The sequence below is a fragment of the Cricetulus griseus genome, chromosome 3, assembly GCF_003668045.3.
Source record: "Cricetulus griseus strain 17A/GY chromosome 3, alternate assembly CriGri-PICRH-1.0, whole genome shotgun sequence".
Taxonomy (NCBI): domain Eukaryota; kingdom Metazoa; phylum Chordata; class Mammalia; order Rodentia; family Cricetidae; genus Cricetulus; species Cricetulus griseus.
In genome coordinates this window covers 24600297-24627775 of record NC_048596.1, presented here as the reverse complement: position 1 = coordinate 24627775, position 27479 = coordinate 24600297, and the positions used below count along the sequence as shown (strand labels likewise).

General features: G+C 41.7%; 1 protein-coding gene across 10 annotated transcripts in view; it reads right to left on the bottom strand.

The window, feature by feature from the left end:
- Nucleotides 1-27479, bottom strand: part of Cpeb3 (cytoplasmic polyadenylation element binding protein 3) — a 191394-nt gene that overhangs the window by 142055 nt on the left and 21860 nt on the right. For 5 of the 10 annotated variants that reach the window (XR_004768993.1, XM_035441865.1, XM_035441872.1 and 2 more), the window contains exons 2-3: nt 19561-19708; nt 17642-18657 (exon numbers count right to left, since the gene is read on the bottom strand). Coding sequence is in view for 9 of the 10 variants with exons in the window: in XM_035441865.1 (XP_035297756.1) it covers nt 17642-18646 (1005 nt within the window). In the remaining variant the exon portion in view is untranslated. Of the gene's footprint in view, nt 1-17641; nt 18658-18883; nt 19011-19560; nt 19709-27479 lie in introns of those variants that run through there. The other 5 variants (XM_035441870.1, XM_035441867.1, XM_035441869.1 and 2 more) reach the window with 2 other exon arrangements.

The window sequence follows — 27479 nt, the reverse complement described above, 5'->3', positions numbered from 1 at the left end:
CTCTAAATTATCAGGGTATGAAAAAGAATCAGGCTAAAAACTCCTAACTTAGAGTGGTTATTCCTTCTCTTAGAGGTTTTACCCACTGGCCCATGAAGTGATCTGTACTAGTAAGGAGAAACTTTAATGTATTAACATATTAAAAACTACACAAAAGCATGGGAAGAGTAGATGTCAAGTCACCTTTTCAGACATCCCAAACATAACAGCCTTCCCTTCTGAAATTCCTCTACTCTAAAGTCCAACTGACTTATAAGACACAACCATTCACATCAGCCACTATTAAGCACTTTCACCTTTGGACTATTTTTCCAACTACTTAAACCCAGGAACCATTGTAGGGATCCCCCCCTCTGTTTTATTCCTATGTCTAAGTAGATTTCCTAGTTACTTCTTGAGTCCACTCTTTCCTTTCAACCAACTTAAGTCCTCACAAGTTAACTGATTTTTCACCTGTATTTAGTTCCTGACAACCTATATCCCAGAGTAATCTTTCTGAAATAAAAATGTGATCGATCACTCCAGTAATCATCTTAAAAGCCTTGCAGTGGCTATACTTCCCAGCTTAAGAGTCCTCCATGTGGGTTGGGGAGATGTCTCAGCAGAAAAAGGATCTTGCTGCTTGACAATGCAAGCCTGATGACCTGAATTCAATCCCCCAGAACCTACTATACAAGGTGCAAGGAGACAACTGATTTCATAAGCTTATCCTCTGACTTCCATACGCGTATCATAATGCAAATGAACACACACAAATAATAAATAATTTTTCCAAAGTGTTTTTTTCAGTGTAAACTTGTGGTACAGCTCACAGATAGAGAACATATTTCACATGTATAAGGCCCTACATTTTGACCCCAGTACCACAAACGTTGAAAGCATACATACTAGAATGCTCTCTGTGAGCTGGCCTTCCCTGTTTTCCCAGCCGTATCTCTTATTTACCTCACTTCTATTCCAAATCTTCTGCTCTATTCAGCACACCATGCTAGTAGTTTCTTCTTTATGCACCTGCTCCTCCCGCTGCTGAACTAAGAATCTTTGGTGCGCTCTCCAAACCATTCTCTTGTCTACCCATGGAATCTGGCCCATTCCGTTCTAAACAAAGCACTGAAATGGCTAAAGCCATTCATGACAGTGGTTAGTCATTAAAAATCAAAGTTTTGGAAAAGCACACACACAAAAATAAAAAATATACTTGAAAATAATCTAAATCCTCTGAATATAGAGACATTTGGGTAACTGGAACTGATTATTGTATTAACTAGTATGCAGTTATCAAAATCTTTATAAATTTAATGATATAAAATGCTAAAAAAAAGGAGCTGAAATGATGTACACAAATTACCTCTACTATGTCAAAAGCATTGTACATATGCATGAAAAAGATAATCAAAGCCAGGCATAGTTACATATGTCTTTAGTCCCAGGACAAAGAAAGCAGAGACGGGCAGACTTCTATGACTTCAATGCCAGCCTAGTCTGTAGATAGTGAGGACCTTGTCTCAAAAAAAAAAAAAAAAAAAACAAAAGAAAGATGGTAGATGGACGGAAGGATGGATGGACAGATGGATGATAAATGGATGGATGGATGGATGGATGGATGGATGGATGGATAACTGAGCCAGCAAGATGGCTCAGTGTGCTAGACAGTGGTGGCACACACCTTTAATTGGGAGGTAGATGGGTCTCTCTTAGTGCTAGGCCAGCCTGCTCTACAGAGAGAGTTCCAGGACAGCCAGGGCTACATGGGGAAACCCTATCTTGGAAAATAAAACAACAAAAAAAGATGGCTGAGCATGTAAAGGTGCTTGCTCCAAAGGCTAGCAATCAGTTAGATCCTGGAACTCATATAGAGATAAAGGTGAGAAGAACTGACTCCACAAAGTTGTCCTTTGACTAAAATATACTAGTTTTAAAATAATAATAAAATGTGATAAATGGTGGACAACATGGAACACTTCTGTCTTGGTAATACAATTAAAAGCAATGCCAAGCAGTAGTGGCGCACACCATTAATCTCAGCACTTGGAAGGCAGAGGCACGAGTATCTCTGTGAGTTCAAGACCAGCCTGGTCTACAAAGCAAGTTCCAGGACACACTAAAGCTACACAGAGAAACCCTATCTTGAAAAAAAAAAAAAAAGAATTAAGAGCAATCAGTAATTTTCCTCAAGTTTTAAAATTGAAAACATGAATTACTTTCACAAATTATTTTAAAAAATTTAAAAACTATGAAGATTTTCCAAGCCCCCACACAAATTTAATCATCCTTTCTCTTTGATAAATGGGTATACGTTTTTGTGGGCATATCATACTCTACTTTAAGCCTCATCTTCTATTTTAATACATGTCTGGGAGCCGAATGAGACAGAACACGGTTCAGCTTCAGCACTAATAGCCCTGGTTAGCCAGGAAGTGTTTACAGAAGTTAAATTATTCTCACATTGTTAACTCTATGTAAACTCACTGATAAATACGTTATCAATTGTCTACAAATGTGAAAAATAACGCATGCAGAAAAGACTATGTATTTAAAGTGTCCCAGATTATTGTCACAGCCTATGGGGACACTGCAGTAAAAAGATCCGCGCCCTTATGTACCCCAGTTATAATGTGGCAGAGAACACTCACAAAGAATAAAATGAGACACAGCTGTTCATTTCAGAGTGTTAAGTGCTTTAAAACAATGTGGGGTGAAGGGAATTGGGGACAGTCTAGAAAACAGAGACACGCGACAAGACCAGGGGCAAACGGCTGGGGAACAAACAAAACAAGAGTCACAAGAACCGAGTTTCCATTCCCACTGCTACAGCACAACTAAATGACTTTCATCATAATCCCTAATTCACAAGAATGTGTAAGGATTAAATAAAATAATGTATGTAAGAGAGAGGCGGGTGCTTGGCCTTCCGGTCTGTGAGTCTGTGTTAGCTATCTCTGCCTGAAGAGGAACACCAAAGTGATACGATACCCAAAAGACAGACTACATGGGTGATGACTTCTAGTAAACATGCCAAAAGGAAGTCAATGTAAATTTTGTAATTAACAAAAATGCCCCAAAACCCTCCTCCTTAACCCATTTATCTGAGTCTACTAGGCAAACACAAAAGCAAATTTATAACCAATGATGAAGTTACTTTGGCTTTCCCTCAAAATCTCATAAATCTTACTGGTCCTTTCTCACTCAAGTCCTCTGCATATCTAGGTTATGGTTCTCTGTTAAAGAAAAACAGCCAGGTGGGGTAGCGCACATCTTTAATCCCAGCACTTGGGAGGCAGAGGCAAGTGGATTTCTGTGAGTTCGAGGGCAGCCTGGTCTACAAAAGAGTTCCAGGACAGCCAGGGCTGTTACACAGAGAAACCCTGTCTCAAAACAAACAAACAAAAAAGAAGAAAAGACATTTCCACCAGACTGTAAGAGACAGGCAAGGCAGTTCTGGGCACTTCAAACTGCTGATTTGAAACCTAAGATCTGGAATGTGAGCAGAGGCTCAGCCAGCCAGGTCACTAAGCTGTTTCTTCTAAAATACTCCCCCTTCTTCATCAGTCTTCAGACCCCACTATGCCTGTAAGATTCAAAATCTCCCCTTGAAGCACAGAGGAACACAGAAGGTACCCACCATCGATGAAGCAGACAGAGAGGAACCTCACAAAGACATGGAACCTATTGATGTCATCATCAAACTTTCTACATCAAAAACTATGAAAAATAAATTTCTAGTATATTTAAATTTAAAAATATCAAAAATCTTTTGCTCTTTTATCTGTTTCCCAGTCTTACAGGCTGCAATGGCTATCTAGCTGAATACCCTACTATCACCTGCTTTTTGTCAAACTATTAAACCAGAATTTTCTCCTTGGGATATTTCCCCCCAATTTGATTAATTAATATTGTGTCTGTGTGCATGATGAAATCCAGAGACAGGGCAATTGCTATGGCCTACATGTGAAGTCAGAGAACAACTTTATGGAGCTGATTCTCTCCTTCCACCTTTAGTAGGTTCTGGGGATTGAACTTAGCTCATCTAGTTTTCATGCAAGCTCCTTTATCCACTAAGCCATCTCACCACCCTCTAAGTACTTCTCAGTGTTATTATGAGTCATCCTGACTCAGTTCTATTATTAATAATGTGACTTGGAAAGTCGAGAATAAACCACATCACTGTGACAGAATAAATTAACTCCAAAAGAATAAAATGACTGGGCTGGACAAAGTGGTACATGCCTTTAGTCCTAGCACTCAGGTGGCAGAGGTGGGCAGATGTGTGAGTTCAAGGCCAGTCTGCAACACATGGACCCTATCTCAGAAAAAAAAAATCAACTAATAAAAGAAAGGCAACATTTCAGCTAAGTGTGGTAGCGCATGCCTGCTATCCCAGCACTCTCCAGCCTTGTCCAAGCAGCCCTCAGCTATACAGCAAGATCCTGCATCAGAGGACCAAAGGAGGAGTTGGGCATGACACCATGTCTAAAAACCTCAGCAATATGGAGGCCACAGAAGAAGGATCACCATCTCCAAGTCCTTTTTGAGTCAAAGCAAAACCCCTTGGGGTGTAACTCTGGGTAGAGTGTTTACATACGAAGAACAAGGCCCTGGGTTTAACCCTGAAGGGGGGGGGGGGAAAACCACTCAGCTTACTTCTTAGCACATCAAATTTATAATCAGAGTCTCAGCCCAGAAACCAAGTGTTCATAGTCTAGAAACAATAACGTTTTATATTTTTACAAATCAACAGATACTTTTTATGACACTATACATAATAATTTACCTATGTTTTCCTATTCTATGGATGCCTGGCAGAAAATGTTTCAAGAGTGTTAAATACACACATTATAAAAAAGACACAACTGACCCAATAGGGTTTACATTTTCAGCCTCATAGTGAGGCTGGCCTGCTAGCACTTCTAGGAACTGGCTGACATTGTAGCACTATCAATTTAGCTACCTGCTGAGTACTCAGAAAGGAAGTTTACTTCTTTGCCCTGCGGATATTGTCCTTTAAATGCCTTTCAAGGCTCAAAGAATGAGGCTATTTGTCTTTACAATAAATAGCCTTATGCATACATAGCTCACCATGTTTCCTCCCCTTTGGATATATTAATTCTATGATCCTCTCGAACGATATTAATAACCCATTTTTGTTTCTCTCTACTGAGATCTGCCCACAGAGATTTATGCCATAATATATATTATTTCTGAGAATTAGTTATAGTGCTTCTGGGGAAAGAAAAATAAGCTTTATACCAAGATGCTGAGTTGTATTTTAGTTCATGAGTGCTTTCCTATTTCAACTATTAGAGTAGTTCAAACAAGGAAGTTTATCCAGCACATATAAAGAGTACAAAGTAGTACATGCCTGTAATCTCAGTATTCAAGAAGAAGCTCAAGGAGAAGGAGTATCACAAGTTCAAAGCCAAACTGAGCTCCATAGTTTCAAGTCAGCCAGGGCTGCACATGAGACTATCTTATCTCTAACACACACACACACACACACACACACACACACACACACACCATTTAACAAGCTAAAATATATCATTTGGACTCTCACAGAGCAACCTACCTAGAAGACTATAAAACACCACTTGTAGAAAATTTATGAGTTTGCCTACCATTGCAAGCACAATAATAACCTCCCCAGGATGTCTCCCCGATTTATGATATAGAATTTAAGTAACTTGTCAATAGTCAAACTACAGGCTCTATCCTGAATTCTCTCTTACAACCGTAAAGGCCCCTCCCTATCAGAAATACAAACATAGGCTCCTAGGAAGTGTTAATAAGAACTTCCTCTTGGAGCCTTGGTATCTCAAAAAAATATGAAAATCAACACTTGTAGCAGGCAGAAAACTGAGCGTTGTTGTGGAATAATCTTTTTGGACACTGTAAAGATGTATCATCCTAATTTAGTACAAAGCTGAATGGCCAATAAGCTGAATGGCCAATAGCAAGGCAGGATTTTCAGGCACACAAGACACTGGGAAGAAGGTCTCCAGTGGCCGAAAGGTAACAGACATATAAGGAGAGGTAAAAGCCATGAGTCATATGGAAACATGTAGATACGTTATAAGAGCTAGTTAATAACAAGCCTAAGCTATCAGTCAAGTTTTTATAATTAGTAAGTCTCCGTGTCATTATTGGGGACCCTACAAATGGTCTGACTACAAATGGTACCCAACATCCAGCCACATATATCCAAGTAAGACTTGAGAAAGCATAAAAAAAGAAAAAGCCATACACGGCTGCTTCCTAGTCCCGTGACTCTCCTGCTGACCAGTACATTTTCCCAGCAGCCGCCTGAGTGCTCAAGCTGTCAGTGCACTACGAGCTAAGTCAGACAGAAGCTTTAAGGTTTTGTTTATGCAGGCAGAAAACATTACAGATACATAGTAAAGCAGGTTCAGATGAAAAAAAAAAGAAAACTCTAAACAGGGCACAGTGTGTTTAACAATGTGCATAGGCATAAGGAAAAAAATAGATATAGACAGTGATAGAAAAAATAGTTTAAAAATAATAGTTTGCCGGGCATTGGTGACACACACCTTTAATCCCAGCACTTGGGAGGCAGAGACAGGTGGATCTCTGTGAGTTCGAGGCCAGCCTGGTCTCCAGAGCAAGTGCCAGGATAGGCTACAAAGCTACACAGAGAAACACTGTATCAAAAAACCAAAAAAGAAAAGAAAAAAAAAGAAAGAAAGAAAGAAAGAAAGAAAGAAAGAAAAACCAAAATAAATAAATAAAGTTTTTGGGACTGGAGATGTGGCTCAGCAGTTAAGAACACTGGCTGCTCTTCCAGAGGACCCAGGTTCAATTCCCATCACCCATATGGCAGCTCACAGCTATCGGTAGCTCAAGTTCCTTCACACCAACGCACATAAAATAAAGCTAAATAAATTTTAAAAAATAGTAAAGTTTTAAAAGAGAAGATTTAAGAAAAAGCCATATAAGGATAGAAAATACACAGGATGTCTTGTTAACTTTGAATTTTTAAGTGCTAATGTACAAAAAGCAATAGCTGCTGAGAGACATTAGACTATGGAAACTGCTAAATTAAACCAACTTATATTTAAAAATTCTATAACTTCAAAATGGAAGACAGACAATGTATTGCATTGGGGGAGAGGTTATGCTTTTGTTTCGATAGGAAACAAAAGGCAGTGGATTCCTTCCAAATTAATAGAGATCAGATTTAATTGGGGAAGACCCTCCCCCAAATCCTGGATACAAACATAAATAAACCCAAAATAACTATAAGATAGGTGACATATATGCTCAATCATAAAACAAAAATCATCTTTAGCTGGCTTGTGTATAATGCACAGTTCATACTTGTATTAATACACACACACACACACACACACACACACACACACACACACACACTTATTTCTAGTTCGTCTCCACTTCCAGATATCACAGTACTACACTGAACTATGGAACAGCAACAACCTTTCTCCTATTAAGCTTGAATTCTGAGTATAATTTCAGTAGATAAGCATGTATCCAAGAGGCATAACAGTACTCCTATAATGGCTAATAATACCTAACCTTTATAACACTGTCATATTCTCTCATAAAGCAAACCAGAAGGCAGTCTATCTCCACTTTTACGGAGATACAGGAATGGAGTCACTGGATGAGTGACTTAACCCTAATCACCAATGACTATGTCAAGGTTCAGTCAGTGTCTTCCTCATTCCAAACTGCCAAAAGGAAAGGTTACAAAGTAAAACAACTGAGTCAATGTCAGAGGCCAGACAGTTTAAATGTGTCCAAAAGATCATATTGTTACACTAACTCACTGAAAAGTTGTAGGGTTTATACAGTTAAACTTTTCAATATGCAAGTAAGGAGTATAATTCTGAATGTTTCAGTGGCATATAAAGTCTAGTATTTCCTAGTCCAACCCCTCTTTGTTGTTTAATGATAACGAGTTTGATTTATTGCGTGTTTGTATTCCCTTGTGAGGGTAAGTCTGCAGATACATGGAGGTTAATGTCATACCTGTTTTTTACATCAAGTGCTGGATACTGAACTCAGGTATACATGTTTGAGTGGCCAGCACTGTGCCGACTATGTCATCTTCTCTAGTCCCTTTCAAACAGAATATAGATAATGAGCCTTTGTTGTCAACCACATAATAATGGGTTCTGAAACAGTCTGGGGTGGGTTAGGTCTTCGGTAGTTCTCCATTAGAGAAGCAGTTAAGAATAACTACTAGATAGAAAATAAAAAGGAGAAGAAAAAAAAAAAAGAATAACTACTAGAAAACCAGGCACAGTGGTACACGCCTACAATCTTACCATTTGGTAATGGAAGCTGGAGGGTGAAAAATTTTATGTCATCTTGGGCTACATGAGACTGCATTACCTGTTTCAACAAGAAAGAAAACTAGAGGGGAACTTTTGCTTTTAAATGTTTTTCATTCTACCCTATTTTAAGACAAATATAAACTAGACAGTTCACATTGCTTCCAGAAAAGATGGTTAACTTGGGAAATAGATATTTAGGAGCTTTTTGTTTTAGTTTAGTTTTTAAGATAGGCTCTTTTTAATTATGTATATGTATTTTGGGTCTATGTCTAGGTTTGTGCATATAACTGCTACTGCCAACAAAGGCAAAGGTGTCAGATGCCCTGGAGCTGGAGCTAAAGTGGTTAAGTACCATCTGACACGGGTGGGTGCTGGCAATCCAACCCTGGTCCTCAGTAAGAGCCACATCTCTCAACCCCATTTGTTTAACACAGATGTTCAATAAAAATTCTGAGTTGGCAGCTGGGCGTTGGTGGCGCACGCCTTTACTCCCAGCATTCCAGAGGCAGAGGCAGGCGGATCTCTGTGAGTTCGAGGCCAGCCTGGTCTCCAGAGCGAGTGCCAGGATAGGCTCCAAAGCTACACAAAGAAACCCTGTCTCAAAAAAAAAAAAAAAATGAGTTGGCATACTTATTTTTAAACTTGTTTTTTTCAAAACAAGGTTTCTCTGTGTAGCCCTGGTTGCCCTGGAACTTTCTTTGTAGATAAGGCTGACGTCAAACTCAGATCTGCCTACCTCTGCCTCACAAGTTCTGGGACTAAAGGCATGTGCCACTACCACACCCAGTTTATTTTTAAAGCTTTTTTATGGGGGATAGATACTGGTAGAACCCAGGCCTCCTGTATGTAAGGCATGCATACTTCTATCAAGTTACAGCCCCAGCCCAGCCCTTTAGTATCATTCTTATTCCCACACTTTTTTTTTTTTTTTTTTTTTTTCCAAGACAGGGTTTCTCTGTGGCTTTGGAGGCTGTCCTGGAACTAAGCTCTTGTAGACCAGGCTGGTCTTGAACTCACAGAGATCCACCTGCCTCTGCCTCCTGAGTGCTGGGATCAAAGGCAGGAGCCACCATGTCTGGCTTTCAATATTCTTCAAAATTGTGTTGGCCGGGCTGGAGAGATGGCTCAGTGGTTGAGAGGACTGACTGCTCTTCCCGAGGACCTGGGTTCAATCCCCAGCTCCCACATGGCAGTTATAACTCCAAGACCTGACATCCATACACAGTCATACAACAATGTACATAAAATAAAAATAAATTATATTAAAAAATTGCATGGACCAGACATGGTGGCAGGTACCCTTAATCCCAGCACTCTACAGGCAGAAGCAGGCAAATCTTGGAGTTCAAAGCCAGCCTAGACTATACAGAAAGTTCCAGGCTAGCCAGAGAGACACAAAAAGAAGAATGACTGTTTCTCAAGCAAAAAAAAAAACAAAGAAAGAAAGAAAGAAATTTATACTATATAATACTAACAACTATAATTATGGTTAATGACTAAAGTCTCTTGGAAAATGTCAAAGATTTGATTTCTGATGCAACTTTGACTAAAACATTTATTTTAGATTAAAAAACAGTTTATTAAAGTTTTTTTTTTTGACTCTCTAAAGTGAAGTATAAATTCAGTCTTAGGCACCTTCATCTACACTGTATTGATGTATACAGGCAATACAAAGGGGTAAGAGCAACCATAACTGGAGGCAGACAGCCTGGATTTTCTTTTGTTTTGTTTTTGACAGGGCCTACTATATCCCTAGCTGTCTTGGAACTCATTGTGTAGACCAGGCCTCAAACTCACAGAGATCTACCTGCCTCTGTGAGTGCTGGGATTAAAGGTGTGCACCCCATTAGACAGAGTGCCTGGTTCAAGTTCCAAGTTAGTAAATTACTAACTATTAAGACCTTGAGCAAACAAACAATGCAAATTTCCCAATCATCATAATGAGGACAATAGTCTTTCACCTCAAAGGAGTTTCAAATGGAAGCTACCCATGAAATGATTAACACAGGGCCTGGCCACAGGTAAATGATGAATTATCAATTGTACTACCAGATGCTCTGATAACTGAGAATACTAACACATAAAAAAAAATACATGGCATTATATGGCAATTTGGGATACTTAGATTGTGTTGTGTGAGCTCATCCTAGTATGAAAACACAATCCTAAGCAAACAGAAAAGAAAAAAATAACATTACACAATATTTTGGAGCTATTCAATAGATAGCACTAAATGAAAACACTGGCCATATCATACTGTAATATGTTCACACAGAGATTCTGGTCATCATTACAGTAACAATTACTGTAACCCAACTCAAAGTAAATTATCATCTTTCTACCTTACAGATGAAATATTCACATAATTTCCTCCAACTTGTGAAGCAGGGTTGAGTCCAAACCCTACTATTGACATAAACTACCCGCCTGAATTTGGGCAAGTCACGTGTTAGAAATATGATTTCCACAGAGTGATCAGAGATTAAGTGCTTCCAAAGGTTTCTTTTAAACTTCCTTGGACAACAATGCTGCTCAAATTTACCACACACAGAGACAGAATACTCTTTTCTAGCCCTTTCCTGCACATAGGCTCTCCTGTCTCATACTACAAGTGTAGCTCTCTCACCGAAGGTCCTACTGTTCTTGAGCTCCACTAATTAAGATTCACCAACTTGATAGAGGACCACAGTAAACAGGAGTGGTTGCATCTGCCTAGAACCCAGACTGAAGCAGAGTCTTAAATTTGAGACTAGACGAAACTGGATGACAAGAACTTGTTCCTCTCCAACCTCCACACACATTAAAAAACTGGGAGTGGTGGTACACACCTGCAACCCCAGAGCTCAGTGTTGTAATTAAATGAAAAAAAAAAAAAAATCGGCTTGAGAGAAAGAGACACCATACGACAAAGCTCATGTGGAGGCTTTTTTTTTTTTTAATTAGGAGAAAGGGAATGGGAAAGGGGGAGAGGGGAGATCAGTCTCTGGGGACAGGAACAGCACAAGAGAAAAGCGAGGGGGGAATAGGACAGAGAAGCAGAGAGAGAGAAAGAGAGAGGAGGTAGGCAGGGCCCCTTTAAAAGAGAACATAGTGAATGTGCACAGGTGATGCTCTTAGTGGCTGCAGATGAGGCTGGATCCTGTCAGAAACCCAAGGGCAGGCCAGTACAGATGCCTGAGTACTAACACTGAGCCCTGAGGAGAGGAAGATTATGAGTTTGGCAGGCTGGGCGTTGGTGGCACATGCCTTTAATCCCAGCACTCGGGAGGCAGAGGCAGGCGGATCTCTGTGAGTTTGAGGCCAGTCTGGTCTCCAGATCGAGTGCCAGGATAGGCTCCAAAGCTACACAGAGAAACCCTGTCTCAAAAACTGGGAGTGGCAGCCTCTGTCGGTAATCCTAGCACTGGGGATGTGGAGAGGCAGGAAAAGGCATACCCTGTGAGCTCACTGGCCAGCCAGTCTAGCAGAAATAGTGTCATGTTCAATAAGACCCTGTCTCAAAAAATAAGATGACTAGCAAACAGAGACCCCAGAAACTGACCTCTGGCCTCCAAATCCATACACAAGGGTGAACACACCTGTATATACATGAGTATACACACACACACACACACACACACACACACACACTATTTAGTGAAGCCTCACTACAATAGTTCTATTACAAAATCCCTCTGGAGTCCAAAGAGAGCCGAAGTTCAATGAATTCTGACAGCACTAGCACTACAGGAAGCAACAGACATGTAGCAAAAAAACAAAACAAAACAAAACAAAAAAAACAAACACAAAACAAAACAAAACAAAAAAACTGGCTAGAGTTCTCTGACCCCAGTGATATCACTCACCTCTCAGGACCGTGGCTTATTTACAGAAATGAAACAGTTTTTAGATACAAGTAATCCCTAATGTAGCAGCCGCCTCAAAGCAGGAAACCAATCAACTTTATTGGCATAAGAAAGCCAGTGTGGTTTAGAAAGCCACACTGAAAGCACACTGCTGCTTTTACAAAACAAACCACATGAGGTTATTGTGACGGTGGCAAATGACAAAAGAAAGTGAAGTGGCCCTGCAAATGAAATGGCCCCTTCTTGTCATTGTTGTTGTTGTTGTTGTTTATCTGATTATTTGTCAAGTCAGATGTGCTTGAAGCTGGGCACTCAGGAGGCTGAGACAGTGGTGTCCTGGGCACCCCTGGCTATATAAACAAATTTGTGTCCAGCCTGAACTATGAGACACCCTGTCTCAGAAATAAACAACAAAGATAAAAAGACACATTTTAAAAGATAATGTTGAAAGTCTCTTTTAGCACAAGGCATCTGTTTAAAAAGAACAAAATTAAAGAACCATACGTGATGGGTCACATTTTATAATCCAAACACTCTAGAGGCCGAGACAGAAGGATCTCTGAGTTCAAGGCCAACCTGAGCTATAAAGTGGGATTCAGGATAGCCTGGACTACAGAATCCATCTCTATCTCAAAAAAAAAAAAAATAGTAATTAAAAACTGAAAAATAGAGTCAGGGGTTAAGAAAGCATACTGCTCTTGAGAGGACCTGAGTCTGATTCCCAGCACCTAGAGTTGGCAACTCCCAGATACCTGCAGCTACAGCTCCAGTGAATCCAACATCATCTTCTGACCCCTGTGGACACCAAGTGTACTGTACATATACACACAATTAAAATTAAAAGCTTTTTTAAAGTAGGTATTCCATGAAATAAACTGCTCAATTTAGGCCAGATATGATGATGGCCTCCTGTAATCTAAGCCCTCAGGAGGAGGTAAACAGCAAATTCCAGGCCAACCTCGCTAATGGTGAGACTATCACCAAACAACAACAAAACAAAAATCAGGCAAGCCTTTATCTCCAGCATATGAAAAGCATAGACTCTTGGTGATCTTTGTGAGCTCCAGGCCAGTCAGGGATACAAAGTAAAACCCTGTCTCATAAACACACACACACACACACACACACACACACACACACACACACAAAGAAAAACTTGTCAATTTAAAGTAAAGTAATAAAATATAGCCAGTCCTAGAAAAATGGTTTAAATAAATACCTATTAAGAATGAAGACACTTTGATTTTTAAACATATTTGACTTGGGGCTAGAGAAGTGGCTCAGTGGTTAACAACACTGGTTGCTATTCCAAAGGACTTGGGTTCAATTCCCAGCATCCACAAGCATCTGCTACTGCAGCCCCAGGACAAAGTAGTACACAGACATACATGCAGGCTAAACACACATACACATAAAACAAAACAAAAGCATACTTGGCATAGTTATTAACACAAACCGAGACTAGAAAATTTGCAAGCCAAAGCACAACCAAGTTATTTCTCTGGTTCTAGTTATACTTCTGGTTTGTTGTTTTTGAGATAAGATCTTACTCTGTAGCCCAGAATGGCCTCAAACTCATGGTAAGGCTCCTGCCTCAGCCTCCTGGGTGCTAAAATTCCAGGAGTCCTGGATCTAAAACATTTTTTAAAGACCAGGATTTCGCCAGGCTGTGGTGGGGAATACCCTTAAATCCCAGCCTTTGGAAGAAAAGACAGGCAGATCTCTTGAGTTTGGGGTCAGCCTGGTCTACAAAAGAAGTTCCAGTACAGCCAGAACTACACTGAGAAACCATGTCTTGAAAGCCAAAAAACAATAATAAACAAGTTTTTGCCAGGCATGGTGGCACATACCTTTAATCCCAGTGCTGGGTAGATGGAGGCAGAGACAGGCAGAGCTCTATGAGTTCAAGGCCAGCCTAGTCTACACAGTACATTCCAGAATAGCCAGGACTATCAATGTCGAGAGACCCTAAACAAAACAAAACCAAAAGCATGTTTTTCAACATATAGGCCAAGGCATCTTCCTGCCTCAACCTTCTGACTGCATACAGGTGTGCAGCACTCAGTCCAACTACGCTCAATACAAGGTTACTTCAAAACCTTAAAGGCCCAGCTGGAGAAGGACAGCAGTTAAGAGCACTTACAACTCTTCGAGAACCCAGGTTCAATTCCTACACCCGCATCTGAAGGTTACTTACTGAACATAATTCTAGCTTTAGGGAATCAGATGCCTTCTTCTAACCTAGGGTGGTACCTGCAGATGCATGGCATATACTCACACAGACACATACAAATAAATAATACAAATAAATAAATGTAAATAAATAAATAAATAAATAAAAATAAATCTAAAAAACATTAAGTGACCATTTTAAATAAATAGAAATGCGACAGAGGGTATATAAATTTTTGAGGCCAAAAAATGTTTAATTTTAACCAAATGACTCAATCATTTTTGCCCACCATCTATCACACACACACACACACACACACACACACACACAAAAAAAAAAAAAAAAAAAAAAGAGGACAAAAGTGTTTTGTTCTTACTAGCATCACAATAGTTTGTTGAGAAATACTGGCCATCCTCACACTGCTACTACTCAGATTCGGGGATTGTGTGTGTGTGAGTGCCAGAGCGCATATATGCAGACGCCAGAGGTCAATCAATGTCTGGTGTCTTCCTCTATGGATCTCACTAGTTTCTGACACAGCAGCCCCTCTCAATGAACCTGGAGCTCACTGACCAGCAAGTCTTACCATCTTCCTGCCTCCCCAGAGCTAGGGTTACAGGCATGGGTCAGAACACCGAGGTTTTTATGCAGATGTTTCAGAACAAAATTCAAGTCCTCACATGCTTTCACGACAAGTACTTTACCAATGGAGCTGTATCTCTGGCCCCTCCATGATTGGTGAAATTTTGGATTATATTACTTTCCAACCCCCTACCCCCAGACTTTTTTGTTGTTGTTTTTCAAGACTGGGTTTCTCTGTGTTCTTGGCTGTCCTGAACACGCTCTGTAGACCAGGCTGGCCTGGAACTCAGAGATCCTTAGAGTGCTGGGATCAAAGGTATTACCAAACAGAAGGCCCAATCCCCTTTTAAGGTGCTAGTAAATAAAGACTGATCATTCTTGGTAGCCAGGTATGACATCACATAACTGTAATCTCACTAGCCTGGGAGGCAGAGGTAAGAGCACCACTTGAGCCAAAAGTTCAACACCAATCTAGGCAATGTAGAAAGAACTCATGTCTCAAAATAAATAAGGATAAAAAAAAACCTATTTGTATTCCAATTAAATAAACTCCTGAGAATTCAAGACAAGAATTTAAGGGAGACTGAAAACCTGTCAATCAGTTTGATCCCAGAATTTACATAAAGGTGAAGGAAAGAACAGACATACATCAGGCATGCAAGCTCAAGTGCACTCACTCTTACACACACACACACACACACACACACACACACACACACACACACACAATTATTTTAAACATTAAAAAGGAATCCGGATTATCTTCGCTGAGTGGGTTTGGATAAAATGAAAACTGTCAAGGCAGATAGCCTCTCCTTCCAAGCAGCAACTCCAGCATCCTCTGTCCTACTCACCATTCTCGGCCTACAGAATTAATGCCATCGCAAAGCATCTCCACCGATCAATTGTTAGAACGGAAAGAAATGGGTATGGTAGCAGAAGTCTATAACCCTAGCACCTGGAAGGTGGAGGCAGGAGGGTCGGGAGTTCAAGGTCATCCTCAGCAAACAGCATAATCTGAGATAAGCACCAGCTACATAAGACCCTTTGAGAAAACTAAAATTGTGCCTTAATATTAAAATCTACCATACCTGGAGGACCCTTTAGAAACTGTGTGAGAGCTCTGCTCACTAAAGCCTCTCCTCAGTACTGAGAGTGTAGAAGAGTGTACACCCAGAAAAAAGCCCCCAAACCCAAACAACAAAACTCGTAAACACAATCTGAAGGTTTCATAGACCTCCTTGAGCTGTCAAGAACAAAAATTCTTGCAATACCCTTGAGACCTGTTTTCAATAATCCAATTTCCTTGGGCATCATAGGACCCACCCTCCCACCCGACCTCGAAAAGGTAAAGATGAGCAAATTGAAGGCTCCAACAGTACTGGATTCTACCTAGGTCAAATTGCCAGTCTATCATCTGTCAGCAGGGGTCAAAGGCCTCCTGTTCTTTCCTTTTGGGGTACAAAATGGTATCAGTAACCCAGGCTGAGCTGGAACTCCCAATCCTGCAGCCCAGTCTTGGTGCTGCTATAAGCTTTCACCGCCACGCCCAGATCTCGTCTCCTATCAGAGCCTGAAAGCATATGGACAAATCAATTCACAGGTGCCTGGTGAGTGCCCTTCGGAGAGCAAAGGCTCGCAATGAACACACACTCTCAGCACCCCTTTCTGATCCAAACCGTCCAGGACCCTGCCTACTGCTGTGGCTACAGACTATGAGAAAGCAATGGAAACAAGGGCACTTTCTCCATTCAATATTTCTGTCGGGAGCACTTCCTGGATTTTTCATTGGCATTTAATACCAAGGCACAAGACTCATTTTTCATTAAAGTTGCAAGACTTTCACTTCGCCCAGTTTCAAATGGTGTAATTGATCTGCATTGTCTTCTTAAATAACCTAACTGGCGAAGGGCACTGCAGCTTTAAATATTTCAGTGCTAGCTAGCAAATAGACTCCATTGCAATATGGCTCTGAAGGTCGTGTCCTATTGTCTCTGTCCTGGAAAAAAAAAAAAAAAAAAAAAAAAAAAACCCAAAACCCTAAATCCTTTTAAGTAACATGGGAATAGTACCCCTAGAATTTCCACTCTTCTACTTCAGTCCCTTATAATTCAGGGTGTTTATTGGAATCTCACACTCGTAATTTTCCTGGCAGGGGCAATATGCTGATTATTAGTGATTGCAGCGCCTTAGTGAGACATAAACACATGTGTTCACATTAGTTTGGTTGAGCATATGCAACTATTTGGAATAGCACCACTCAAAGGCTGTTAACCGCTTTAAGAGTAGAGCCAGGGTGGTTTGGGCGTGGATGGCTTTCCGGCACCTTGAGCCTAGGATTGCGTAACCTGAAAATGTGTAGCTACTTAAAATGATAGGAATCTCAGCCTACTTCTCCTGGGACTACTCCCGCACCTGGCTGTTCACATGCGGCTTCATTTGTCAAAGAAGGCCAAAATAAGAAGCACCGAGCACAGCGAAGGAGGAAATGAACTGGAAAGGAAAAAAGACCCTCTTCTACCCGCAAGCAGTCACAATGCCCCCCAAGGCTCACACCCCACCCCCACCCAGGCTGAGTAGAATAGTCCCAGTGAACCACAAGATTTTAGGGGAGCTGCAATTTGCCATCCCTTCTAAATAACAGCGGGTGGACCGATTTTTAAAAACCGGGGAAGAGGGAAGGAACGGGTGGGAAGAAGGCGTGTGCAAGAGCACAGGGGCATTACCTGAAAAGGCAACAGATTGTTACCATTATCGGTCCGGAAAGCGTTATCCTCCATCCAGGATTTGGAGGTGAGCGGGGCCGCACGAGGGAACTTGGGTGGCGCGATCACATTGCTGGAGAAGGGCTTTTTGAGCGGCGAGATGGGGTTAAGCGGGGAGGGTACCCCCACACCCACGCCCACGCCCACGCCGACAGCGCGGCGAGGGTCCCGACCAGCCTGTAGGCCACCCCACGGGTTGGACGGGGCACTCCAGGCGGCGTTCACGCTTTGGTGCGTGTTCCAGCTGGACGAGGCCGAGGAGGCGGCGGCCGCGGCAGCAGCGGCCGCAGCGGCCGAGGATGAGGACGGCTTGCTGGTCATGATGGGTTGGTGGCCGTAGGCGGCGGCGCTCCTCTGCGCATAGGGCGCCTGGCTGGGGCTGGCGGGCGAGCGGCGTTGCTGAGAGGGCTGCGCCTGCGGGGGCTGCGCTGGCTGCGGAGGCTGCGGCGCGGGCGGCGGCGGCTGCTGGTGGTGCTGGGTCTGCGCCAGGCCGATCTGCGGGGAGAAGGTGCCTCCGAAGACCGGGTTGACGTGGTGCGGGAAGTTTTGGAAGAGCATGGTCCCGTTGACCGGGGTGATCCCCTGGAAGAAGCTGTCCTCCACCGCGTTCGTCGTGCCCGTGGACCAGGTGCTGCCAAAGGACGGCGATAGCGACGCTCCGGGCGCCGCGGGCTCCTGCGGCGGCGGCGGCGGCTGCTGAGGGGGCTGATGGAAACTCAAGCCCGGCAGGAGCGGCGACTCCATCTGCATCTTGTCGGGGCCGTTGGGGGCTGGCGGGGCCGAGGCGGGGCTGAGGGCCGGCACTGCGCTACTGTCTTCGGGCTTGGGGGTCTCTGAGGAGAGGGGCGTGGACGGGGCTTCGGCTGCGCCGGGCTCGGGCTGGAGCTGTTGCTGCTGCTGCTGCCGCTGCTGCTGCTGAGACTGGGGCTGGGTTTTGCTTTTGTCCATCAGTAAATCATCCTGCATGGTTTGCGCAGCTGAAACGGGAAGAAAGAGAGATGCGTTATTGTCAGTGTGATCATGAATGCCCTCACTGAAGCGGGCGGGTGTTTTACTTGCGAAAATCCAGTGCCACCGCCACTAGCCAATTGCAATGCAAATCCATAATCTCGCATTTAGAAGAGCAGGTCGGGCTGGGGGCGGGGGGAGGGGGGTAGGAGGGCTCCAGCAAGGTCTCTAAAAACACTGTGGGAGCGTCTTCACCCTTTCTGACGTCTCGGTCCCTTTTCTGTATTAGTGAGAGATGTGCTTATAAGACAGAGAGACAGCAATTTCGCCACGTCTCTTTCCCCTTCACCGGAACTCAGAGCGTTCACCCTGCGATGAGAAACTGATTCTGGTTCCTGTTTTTTCCCAAGCACCACCCTCCCCCAGTTATTTGCATACGTCAATAAATAGTGCTGCGTCCTTCAGCAAGGTTAAAAAGACGTGGGTACACGACCCTCTCTTTCCCCTTCCCCAGCTGGAGCACTTAAGAAAAAAAAAAAAAAACCAACAAGGAAAAGACAGCCCTCTTGATTAGCAAACTGCCTTCTTGCCGCCGATAATTGTTTCATTTGGCTGCAGCGAACCACGAGAGGAAATCTTAGGCGTTTGTTGGAAGAACTCAGCTGCACGATCATTCTCCGGCCTCCCAGTAGCGGCAGCTACTCCATTTTGTTAGGAGACGTTTTAATATAAAAGAAAACCCAGTTTTTAAACAGAGGCAAATCGCCGGGTGTGGTGGCGAAAGCAATCCTAGTAGTCTGGAGGTGGAGGCAGAAGAATAAAATATTCAAGGTCAGCCTGATTGCTTAGCCAGTTCGAGTCCAGCCTGGTATACATGAAACCTGACTCAAAAAAAAAAAAAAAAAGGAAAAGGAAAAGAAAAGAAAACCTACTGAAACGTTTAGACGTGTTTGCTTCTTATTACTCTAAGGATTGTGGTGTTTCTGCTTATTCTCCAATTTTCTCGTCTCCAATTCTGCTGCCCAAGAGATTTTCTGGCTTCTTGGCGTTTCAGGTCTCAACGGGAGCCTGAGAAATTCTCTGCAGAGTGGAGAAATGCTTCTGGTTGGATTTGAGGTCAGAGGGAGGGAGGTGGGGAGGGAGGAGGAGGGAGGGAGTCTGTGAGATGGAGTGGGGGCGGGACTTTAAAAACGCATCTGAGATTTAAGTAGACAGTCAAGATAATTCTGGGGTTGCCAGATTTTCATTTTTGAATCCTCCTGCTGTTGCCTCGGTCACAAGACTGGCAAATTTAGAATCCATTCTTTTATCACTAGTATTAACAGTGAAAGACTATGGTTTGACGACCCTGAATTACCATATGCTAGCAAGTGTTAAAAATAGAGGAGTACAAAGTCCCAAATTCTCATACATTGTAATTATAGTACATTACCCTCACTGCTTCATTTAGCCATATAAGGAGTGTATGGTATTTTCCACTTCACATAGAAGAGCTATATTCACCTCTGTCATACAACCTGTTTTCTTACTCAAGGTTGAAAACAGTAATCACTCAAAACCAAAAGATTTCCATGTGTGTAGTTTTCACTGAATTAACTTGTCTCAGAATGTTAATTGCCTTAAATATCTGAATATCACAGGGCTGAGACCTTGAAAACAAATATTTTGACATGTTAAAGGAGCTATGACCAAACATATAATTATTTTTAGATGATTTAGTACAATTGCAAAGACGTCATTAATATATTTAATACAGTTAATTAATCACATACTAGAGATGCATCTTTCTTGGGACATTTGTAAAAGGGCATTCAGATACACACAACAGCTCTGCCTTTGGACTATTAAAGATAACAATTTTTAAAATGGAGGTATCATCTCTCTTAAATATTACACAAAGGATACCAGACAAGAAGTTGTTCTGTTTTATTAAAACCATCTTTAAAACGCTTAACAGATACCATCTTTCATTTCAAAGTTTCGTGTACGAAGAACATAGAGGGCTTAGGGAAACATTTCACTTCTCAATCACATCACTTGCCTTTTTATTCCTCTCTTCCCCTCCCCTAGAAAAAAAACCCAGCCCAGTATAATATAACATGCACCAGGGATTGCCTGCTACTATCAATAAAGCTTGCTTTAGATTGCTTTTATGTTCCTCAGTTCCCTCTATATAAAACAATGGCTTTGATTAGTATTATAAATAGAGCGCAGAGAGGACAGTGAACCTTGGATTCAGACAGCACAAAGTTCCATCACTGCCAAAGAGGATGGGCACAGAGACATTTTCATACTTCCTTCTTATAGTGCTGCAGTAGACCATTATACTTCTGGAATGTGAGTGTTTTGGTGAGCTAGAATTTTCTTTACAATAGCTATATCATCATGGCTGAAATATGTATTGGGTTATATTTAGTATCACCCAGCTTTTCCTGTTGTTTGTATTCAACACTTTTTGTTAATGTCTTCAGCTTAAACTGCATGCTCTTGGTAGGGAAAAAAATGCTGTACTTTACCACCACCCCCCAGCCAAAAAGTAACCTAGACTCAAAATATTTTATAATGGCATTAATAGTAATGCCACCTCATTAAATTCTCAGTGTTAAGAAAATGCTCCTTTTCTCAATGCTTTTTAAAGATAATACAAATTTCACTTTCTGTATAAATTCACTGTCAAGGTCAAGACCCACCTTTTAATAAATAAGATCTTTTAAACAAAAGCTAAGTTAGTGATTAAGGTAAAATTTACAAAGTCAGTATGCAGTATTCTTAAATAACTGCCTGTATAATTTGATTTGGAAGGTTTTTTGCTTATATATAGCAAAGTCTGAGAAATAGATGCCTGTTCCCCTCCCCCACCACACACAATAGATCGGCTTTTACATGCAATAACCCAATTTCAAGTAGTAAATCCATAGCAGCAGTTACCTTTAAGTGTCCAGTTTTTAAGGATCGATAAAAATTGAAAAATGAACAGTATTTATTTCTTCTTTCGGGTTGATTATGTGACCGCTCTGGAAAAGCACTTTGACAACTGTAAGAAGAGTGAGCATGCGCACACAGAGAACTGTGGGGGCTGAAGTCCTTCACAAGGTACTCTGCCCGGCTTCAGCACGTTCAGCCAGGAAAGGAGGAAGCCTCGTAAATACAGATTCCAAGGGGGAGAGGTTGTGCCCGGATTATATTATAGCCTCCTAACCAATTTAAATCAGGAGTTGTTGAAATAAAAGAAGGAAAAATAAACTGGGTTGTCAATTTGATTTAGGAAGCAAGGCTAAAAGAGAAAGTAGATTGTAGGACTCAGAATAAATAGATCCAGCCAAGCTACCTTAAATGGTATTATGATGGTAATGTCTGGGTAGCCAGCAATAGGAACCCTACTAGAAAGAAAGAGACTAGGGTGTGGAAGAAAAAGAATAGATGGAGAACTAGTGGAGAATGATAAACACTTAAAGCCCCCACCCCCAGATGCTTTGTTCTGAGACACAGGTTTCTCTAGTAGCCCCTGCTAACCTGGATCCCTCTGGTCTCAGCCCCCAAGGGCTGGGGTTATAGATATGTACTACCACACCTGCTTAAAGAAAACACTTTAATACAGGATTTTAAAAGTATCTTAATACTAAATGTGCTACTAACCTTGAAGGTAAAAATAGGTTTTAATCAACAATGTTTGACATTTTATCTACCAGAACTGACTGAGGCAGCATCTCCCTAAGCACCCAGGATGACTTGGAACTGGTGATGTAATCAAGCAGGCTTCAAAATTGCACCAATCCTTCAGTCTTTGCTTCCTGGTTGCTGGAATTAGAGGCTTATGCTACCACACCCAGTTCAGGATTTCTTTGTATTTGAATCTTTACCGGATGAGCAAAGCCCACTTCATAACCCCAGCACTAGTAAGGCTGACTCAACAGAATGGCCACGAGTTCTCGAACAGCCTGGGCTCTATACACAAAAATGGGATGGGAGACAGTTTAGTTGATAAATGAGTGTAAGAGTCTAAGTTAGATCTCCAGAACCCATTAAAATAAATAAATAAAATAACCTAGGCATGGCAGCATTGCACCCTTATAAACCCAAAGCTGGGGGTGGGAACAGGTGGGTCCCTGGGCTTCTCTGGCTGGCCAGCCTATCCTAATAGGCAAGTCCAGTCCAAGGTGAGAGACAGTCTTTTTTTTGTTTTGTTTTGTTTTTGTTTTTTTTTTTTTTGTTTTTGAGCTAGGGTTTCTCTGTGTAGCTTTGGAGCCTATCCTGGCACTCGATTTGTAGACCAGGCTGGCCACAAACTCACAGAGATCCACCTGACTCTGCCTCCCAAGTGCTGGGATTAAAGGCGTGTGCCACCAACACCCATCGAGAGACAGTCTTAAAGAAACGAAAAGGAGGTTGCAAGGGTGGTGGGCAGATGTGAAGGAACTGGGAGATGATCCCATCGTTATGCATGATGTAAACCTGCAATGAATCAATTTAAAAAAAAAGTTTATGGCTATATCACCACATCTTCCATATATTTCTTCTGAATGAAGTAGAGCCTAATTAGTACTTGTATGGGAGACTGCCTGCAATAACTAGATACTGTATGCTCTTTGCTTCTCCATCTTTCCATTTTGACCACAGCCCAGGGCCACTGACTACATCGTGCCCTCCCCCATCTCGGTCCCAGGAAAAAAAAGTAACAGATTGCTCCTGAGGAAGGACACCTGAATTTGACTCTGGCTTCTGCTTGTCCTTATTCACACATGCACAACCCCCCACCAAGACACAAACTGACCCATGCAAATACACCCATGCAAAAAATTCTGCCTGTATGTTCAGAGTCAACTCCTAATTTTTAATCTGATAAAATGAAAGTCTACCTTGCATTATTGATATAGTGATCAAATAAAATTAAATTCCTTCACTGTAAAATAATAAGATATTAATTAGTAGGCCGGGCTTTGGTGGCGAACGCCTTTAATCCCAGTACTCGGAAGGCAGAGGCAGGCCTGGTCTACAAATCAAGTGCCAGGATAGGTTCCAAAGCTACACAAAGAAACCCTGTCTCAGAAAAAAAAAAAAAAAAAAAAAAAAACACACAAAAAAAAAAAAAAAAAAACAGAGAGAGAGAGAGAGAGATTAATTGGTAAATAACTTAAAACCTTAGGAGTATAACTACATTGGACAATGACTTCCTTGTTCAAGATAAAAAATATATTCAGAGCCTGGCAGTAGTGGTGCATGGCTTTAATCCCAGCACTTGAGAGGCAGAGGCAGAGGCAGGTCAATAGCAGTGAATTCAAGGCCAGCCTGGTCTACAAAGTGAATTCCAGGGACAGCCAGAACTGTTAGAGAGAGAAACCCTGTCTTGAAACAAGTATGTATATATGTATGTATGTGTGTATGTAAGTATGTATGTATACACACATACACACAGACAGAGAGAGAGAGACATTTTTGGTTGTTTTTGAAACAGGAAGTCATTTAGCCCAGACTATCCTTGAACTTGCTATCTAGCTGAGGATGCTCTTGAACTCCTGATCCTTCTGTCTCTACCTCCCAAGTGGTGGGATTATAGGTACTACCACACACAACCTTCCTCCCAAGTGGTGGGATTATAGGTACTACCACACACAACCTTCAATTACTCTGTATTATTAAAAGTGGTATATGATTGTCCCTACCTATTTTAACATAATGATTTCAGACTGATCTCACAACTATTAACATCAACTGTCATTATGTATAGCTCCTGAAAGCAATAACTCAAGAGCTAAGTTTGCTCACGTAGGCAGAAGATACTATTTCTTGTGGGATCTGGTTCCATGCTATTCACCCATGGGGTTCAGAGTAAATGTCAGCTGATGACTATGCTGATTGAACTTAGAACAGAAAATGCTAAGCATCATTTACAACTGTCTTAATTTTCTGTTTCCCTTTCTTACAAGTCAGAAGGAAAGTTATCAGAAACTACAAATTTGCATCTTTTAGTAGCCTTTGTAGTTATTTTTTCTTCTGTCCTTCCTTCTATTGTTTTTTGTTGTTGTTGCTGTTCTCCATTTTATATTGAGGCAGAGTCTCTGGTCTCTAGTCTCACTCTTGAACCTAAGATTCTGCTAGTCCAACAAGCCTGCTTGGTCCAAACCCCATCTCTGCCTCCTAAACTCCAGGGTCACAGGCAGAATCACCTTCTTAGCACTTCATTTTGTATTTAACCAAAATAGCCAAATGAATTTTTTTTTTTTTTTTAAAGACAGGTGTGCTCTGTAGCCCAGGCTGTCCTGGAATTTAAGTCCTTCAGCTTCCGCCTCCTAGGCAAGAGTCACCACACCCAGCTCATGTACACACCTTTTTTGGGGTGATTTTCTCCTTCGTTATCATCACCTCTATGATACTGCTTATAAACACAGCACGTAGGCATGTAGGTTTTCTATATGTACACTTATTCTTTCTTTCTTTCTTTTGAGATGTCTCATTATGTTGTTCAGGTTAGTCTCAAATTTATGGGCTCAAGTAATCCTCCTGCCTGAGCTTCTCAAGTATCTAGCAACAGCACTGGCAATATAGTGGTGAACACAGCTGCCTTCCAAATATTAAGGCCTCAAACTCACAAAGACCGGCCTTTTTCTGCCTCCCAAGTACTAGAATTAAAAGCGTGCACCACCACCGACCACCCCAAGGTATCTTTTCTTTTTACCTAAAACAGCCAAGATCCTACTATAAACTATACTTCATTTAGAAGGACAATTACATCAGGTGCCTACCATAGTCAGTCACAAGCCTATAATCCCCAACACCTAGGAGTTGAAAGCAATGTTAAAAAAAGAAGAAGAAAAAGAGGATCAGATGTTCAAGGCCATCCTTAGCTTTATATTAAGTTCCTGGACAGCTTGGGCTACATGAGACCCTGTCTCAAAAAAACAAGAGAAAATTAAACAAAAACAAAAAATATGACCCCAATGTGAAGGGGACCACCCAGGAAAGGAAGTGGCCCGAGAGGAAAAGGAACAAGAAAGGGTATGTAAGTAGTCAAAGTACGTGACACATGTATATTAAAATGGTACAATAAAGCCCGATGTTTTGCACAATGAATATATACTAATTTTTAAGTATTAAAGTTTAGAAACATATCCAGAATTGACAGTGTATTTTTAGTGGTGCAGTGTTTGCCTCATACATGCAAGGCCCTGGGATGGATTTCCCAGTACCAAAGGGGGAGGGGGACCTAGGAGTATCTTCACTGCATTAAGCTAAACAACAGATTACTTGTTTAAGCAATGAGGATTGAATCCATGACCCACACACATTAAGCACATATTCTGACCACTGAGCTACACCTCCAGTCCCATCAATTCCTTAAAACAAACCACAAAAACACTAACCATAAATGAAAATAACAAACTGAACTAATTAAAAATATGTTTAGCTGGGCAGCGATAGTGTACACCTTTAATCCCAGCACACGGGAGGCAGGAGGAGGTTAACCTGGTCTATAGAGAGAGTTACAGGATGCTCAGGCTGTTACACAGAAAAACCTTGTTTGGGAGGGGAAAAAAATATGTTTGCCACTGGACCTTTGCTTACAGTCCCAAGTGGAAGCAAGAGAGGTGGATGGTGAGGGACCCTCAGAGAAATTGCTAGGTAAACAGGAGTTATAGAGTTCAGGAAAAGCATTTGATCTGGAAATGGATCATGGCAAGTTCTGAGGATGTATCATTGCCTAAGAAAGGGTGTAGAATTAAGGAAACCTTGAGGGTATTGTACAAAGTGGTGGCAAAATACCCGATTTTCTAAATCTTCAGAAGACATCTGTATTGCCTCTCTTCTTAGTGAGGTAGAACAGCTTATATAATTTTGTCCTTTAAATGAGTCTCTTGGCCCCCTCTCTTCCTGGTGTCTACCCTTGGTTTGTATAATACTTTATGGGTTCTGGTAATAAGCCGTTGGCTGGAATATCACAGTGGTAGATAAGATATTGACTTTGTATATATTCTTCCATTATGTGGGTTTTCACTCTAATACTAAAAAGTAAACAGGTTTTGTTTAGGTTTGGTTTGGGTATGGCATGTGTGTTTGTTCTGAGGAAAGGCCGGACTGGTGCCAGCTATGGAAGGTAGCTGATTGGCCTATTTGTTTAATGGCAACGCCCTCAGTCTCATCCCTCCAGGTTAAGAATCTAGGCAAGGCCTGGCCTTTAATCACAGCACTAAAGGAGGTAGAGGAAAGTGGATTTCTGTGAGTTCAAGGCCAGCCTGGTCTACAGAGTGAGTTCCAGGACAGGCTTCAAAGCTACACAGAGAAACTCTGTCTCAAAAAACAAAACAAAACAAAAAAAGAATATGGACAGGATTCTGTCCTTCCTCTTCGTTCTCACTGAGTCTAACTGGTCACTAAAACTTGTTCATTCTGCCTCCTAAATTTCTGCTTGCATCCCTTCCTCTTCATTTTCAGCCAATATAATCCTGTCCCTTCACTATCTACAATTATATATATATATCATATAGTATGTGGCTTCCATACTTAAATCTTGAATCATCTTTTACATATGGATTTTCCATGGTATGGCTTTCAATGACACTCTGTCCTCTTGTTGAAAGAATAAGATATATTCTCCTACTTTTCTTCCCAGCCATCCATGCTAACCTTGGCAGCTCGGTCACCTTGTCCCTACCTTTAGCCTGGAATACCTATCTACCTTTTGATAATCTGCTTCTACTCACGTCTGTTCTGTGACTCGTTCACTAACCATGTGAGCAAAATTGCCCCAGTCCCTGGAGCACAGGTATAACTTCGAGGACAGCACTCTCCATCCTTTGCTTACATTTCTGTTCTGGGTAAAGGAGTCACTGTAACCTAGGCACTGTGGAGGTGTTAG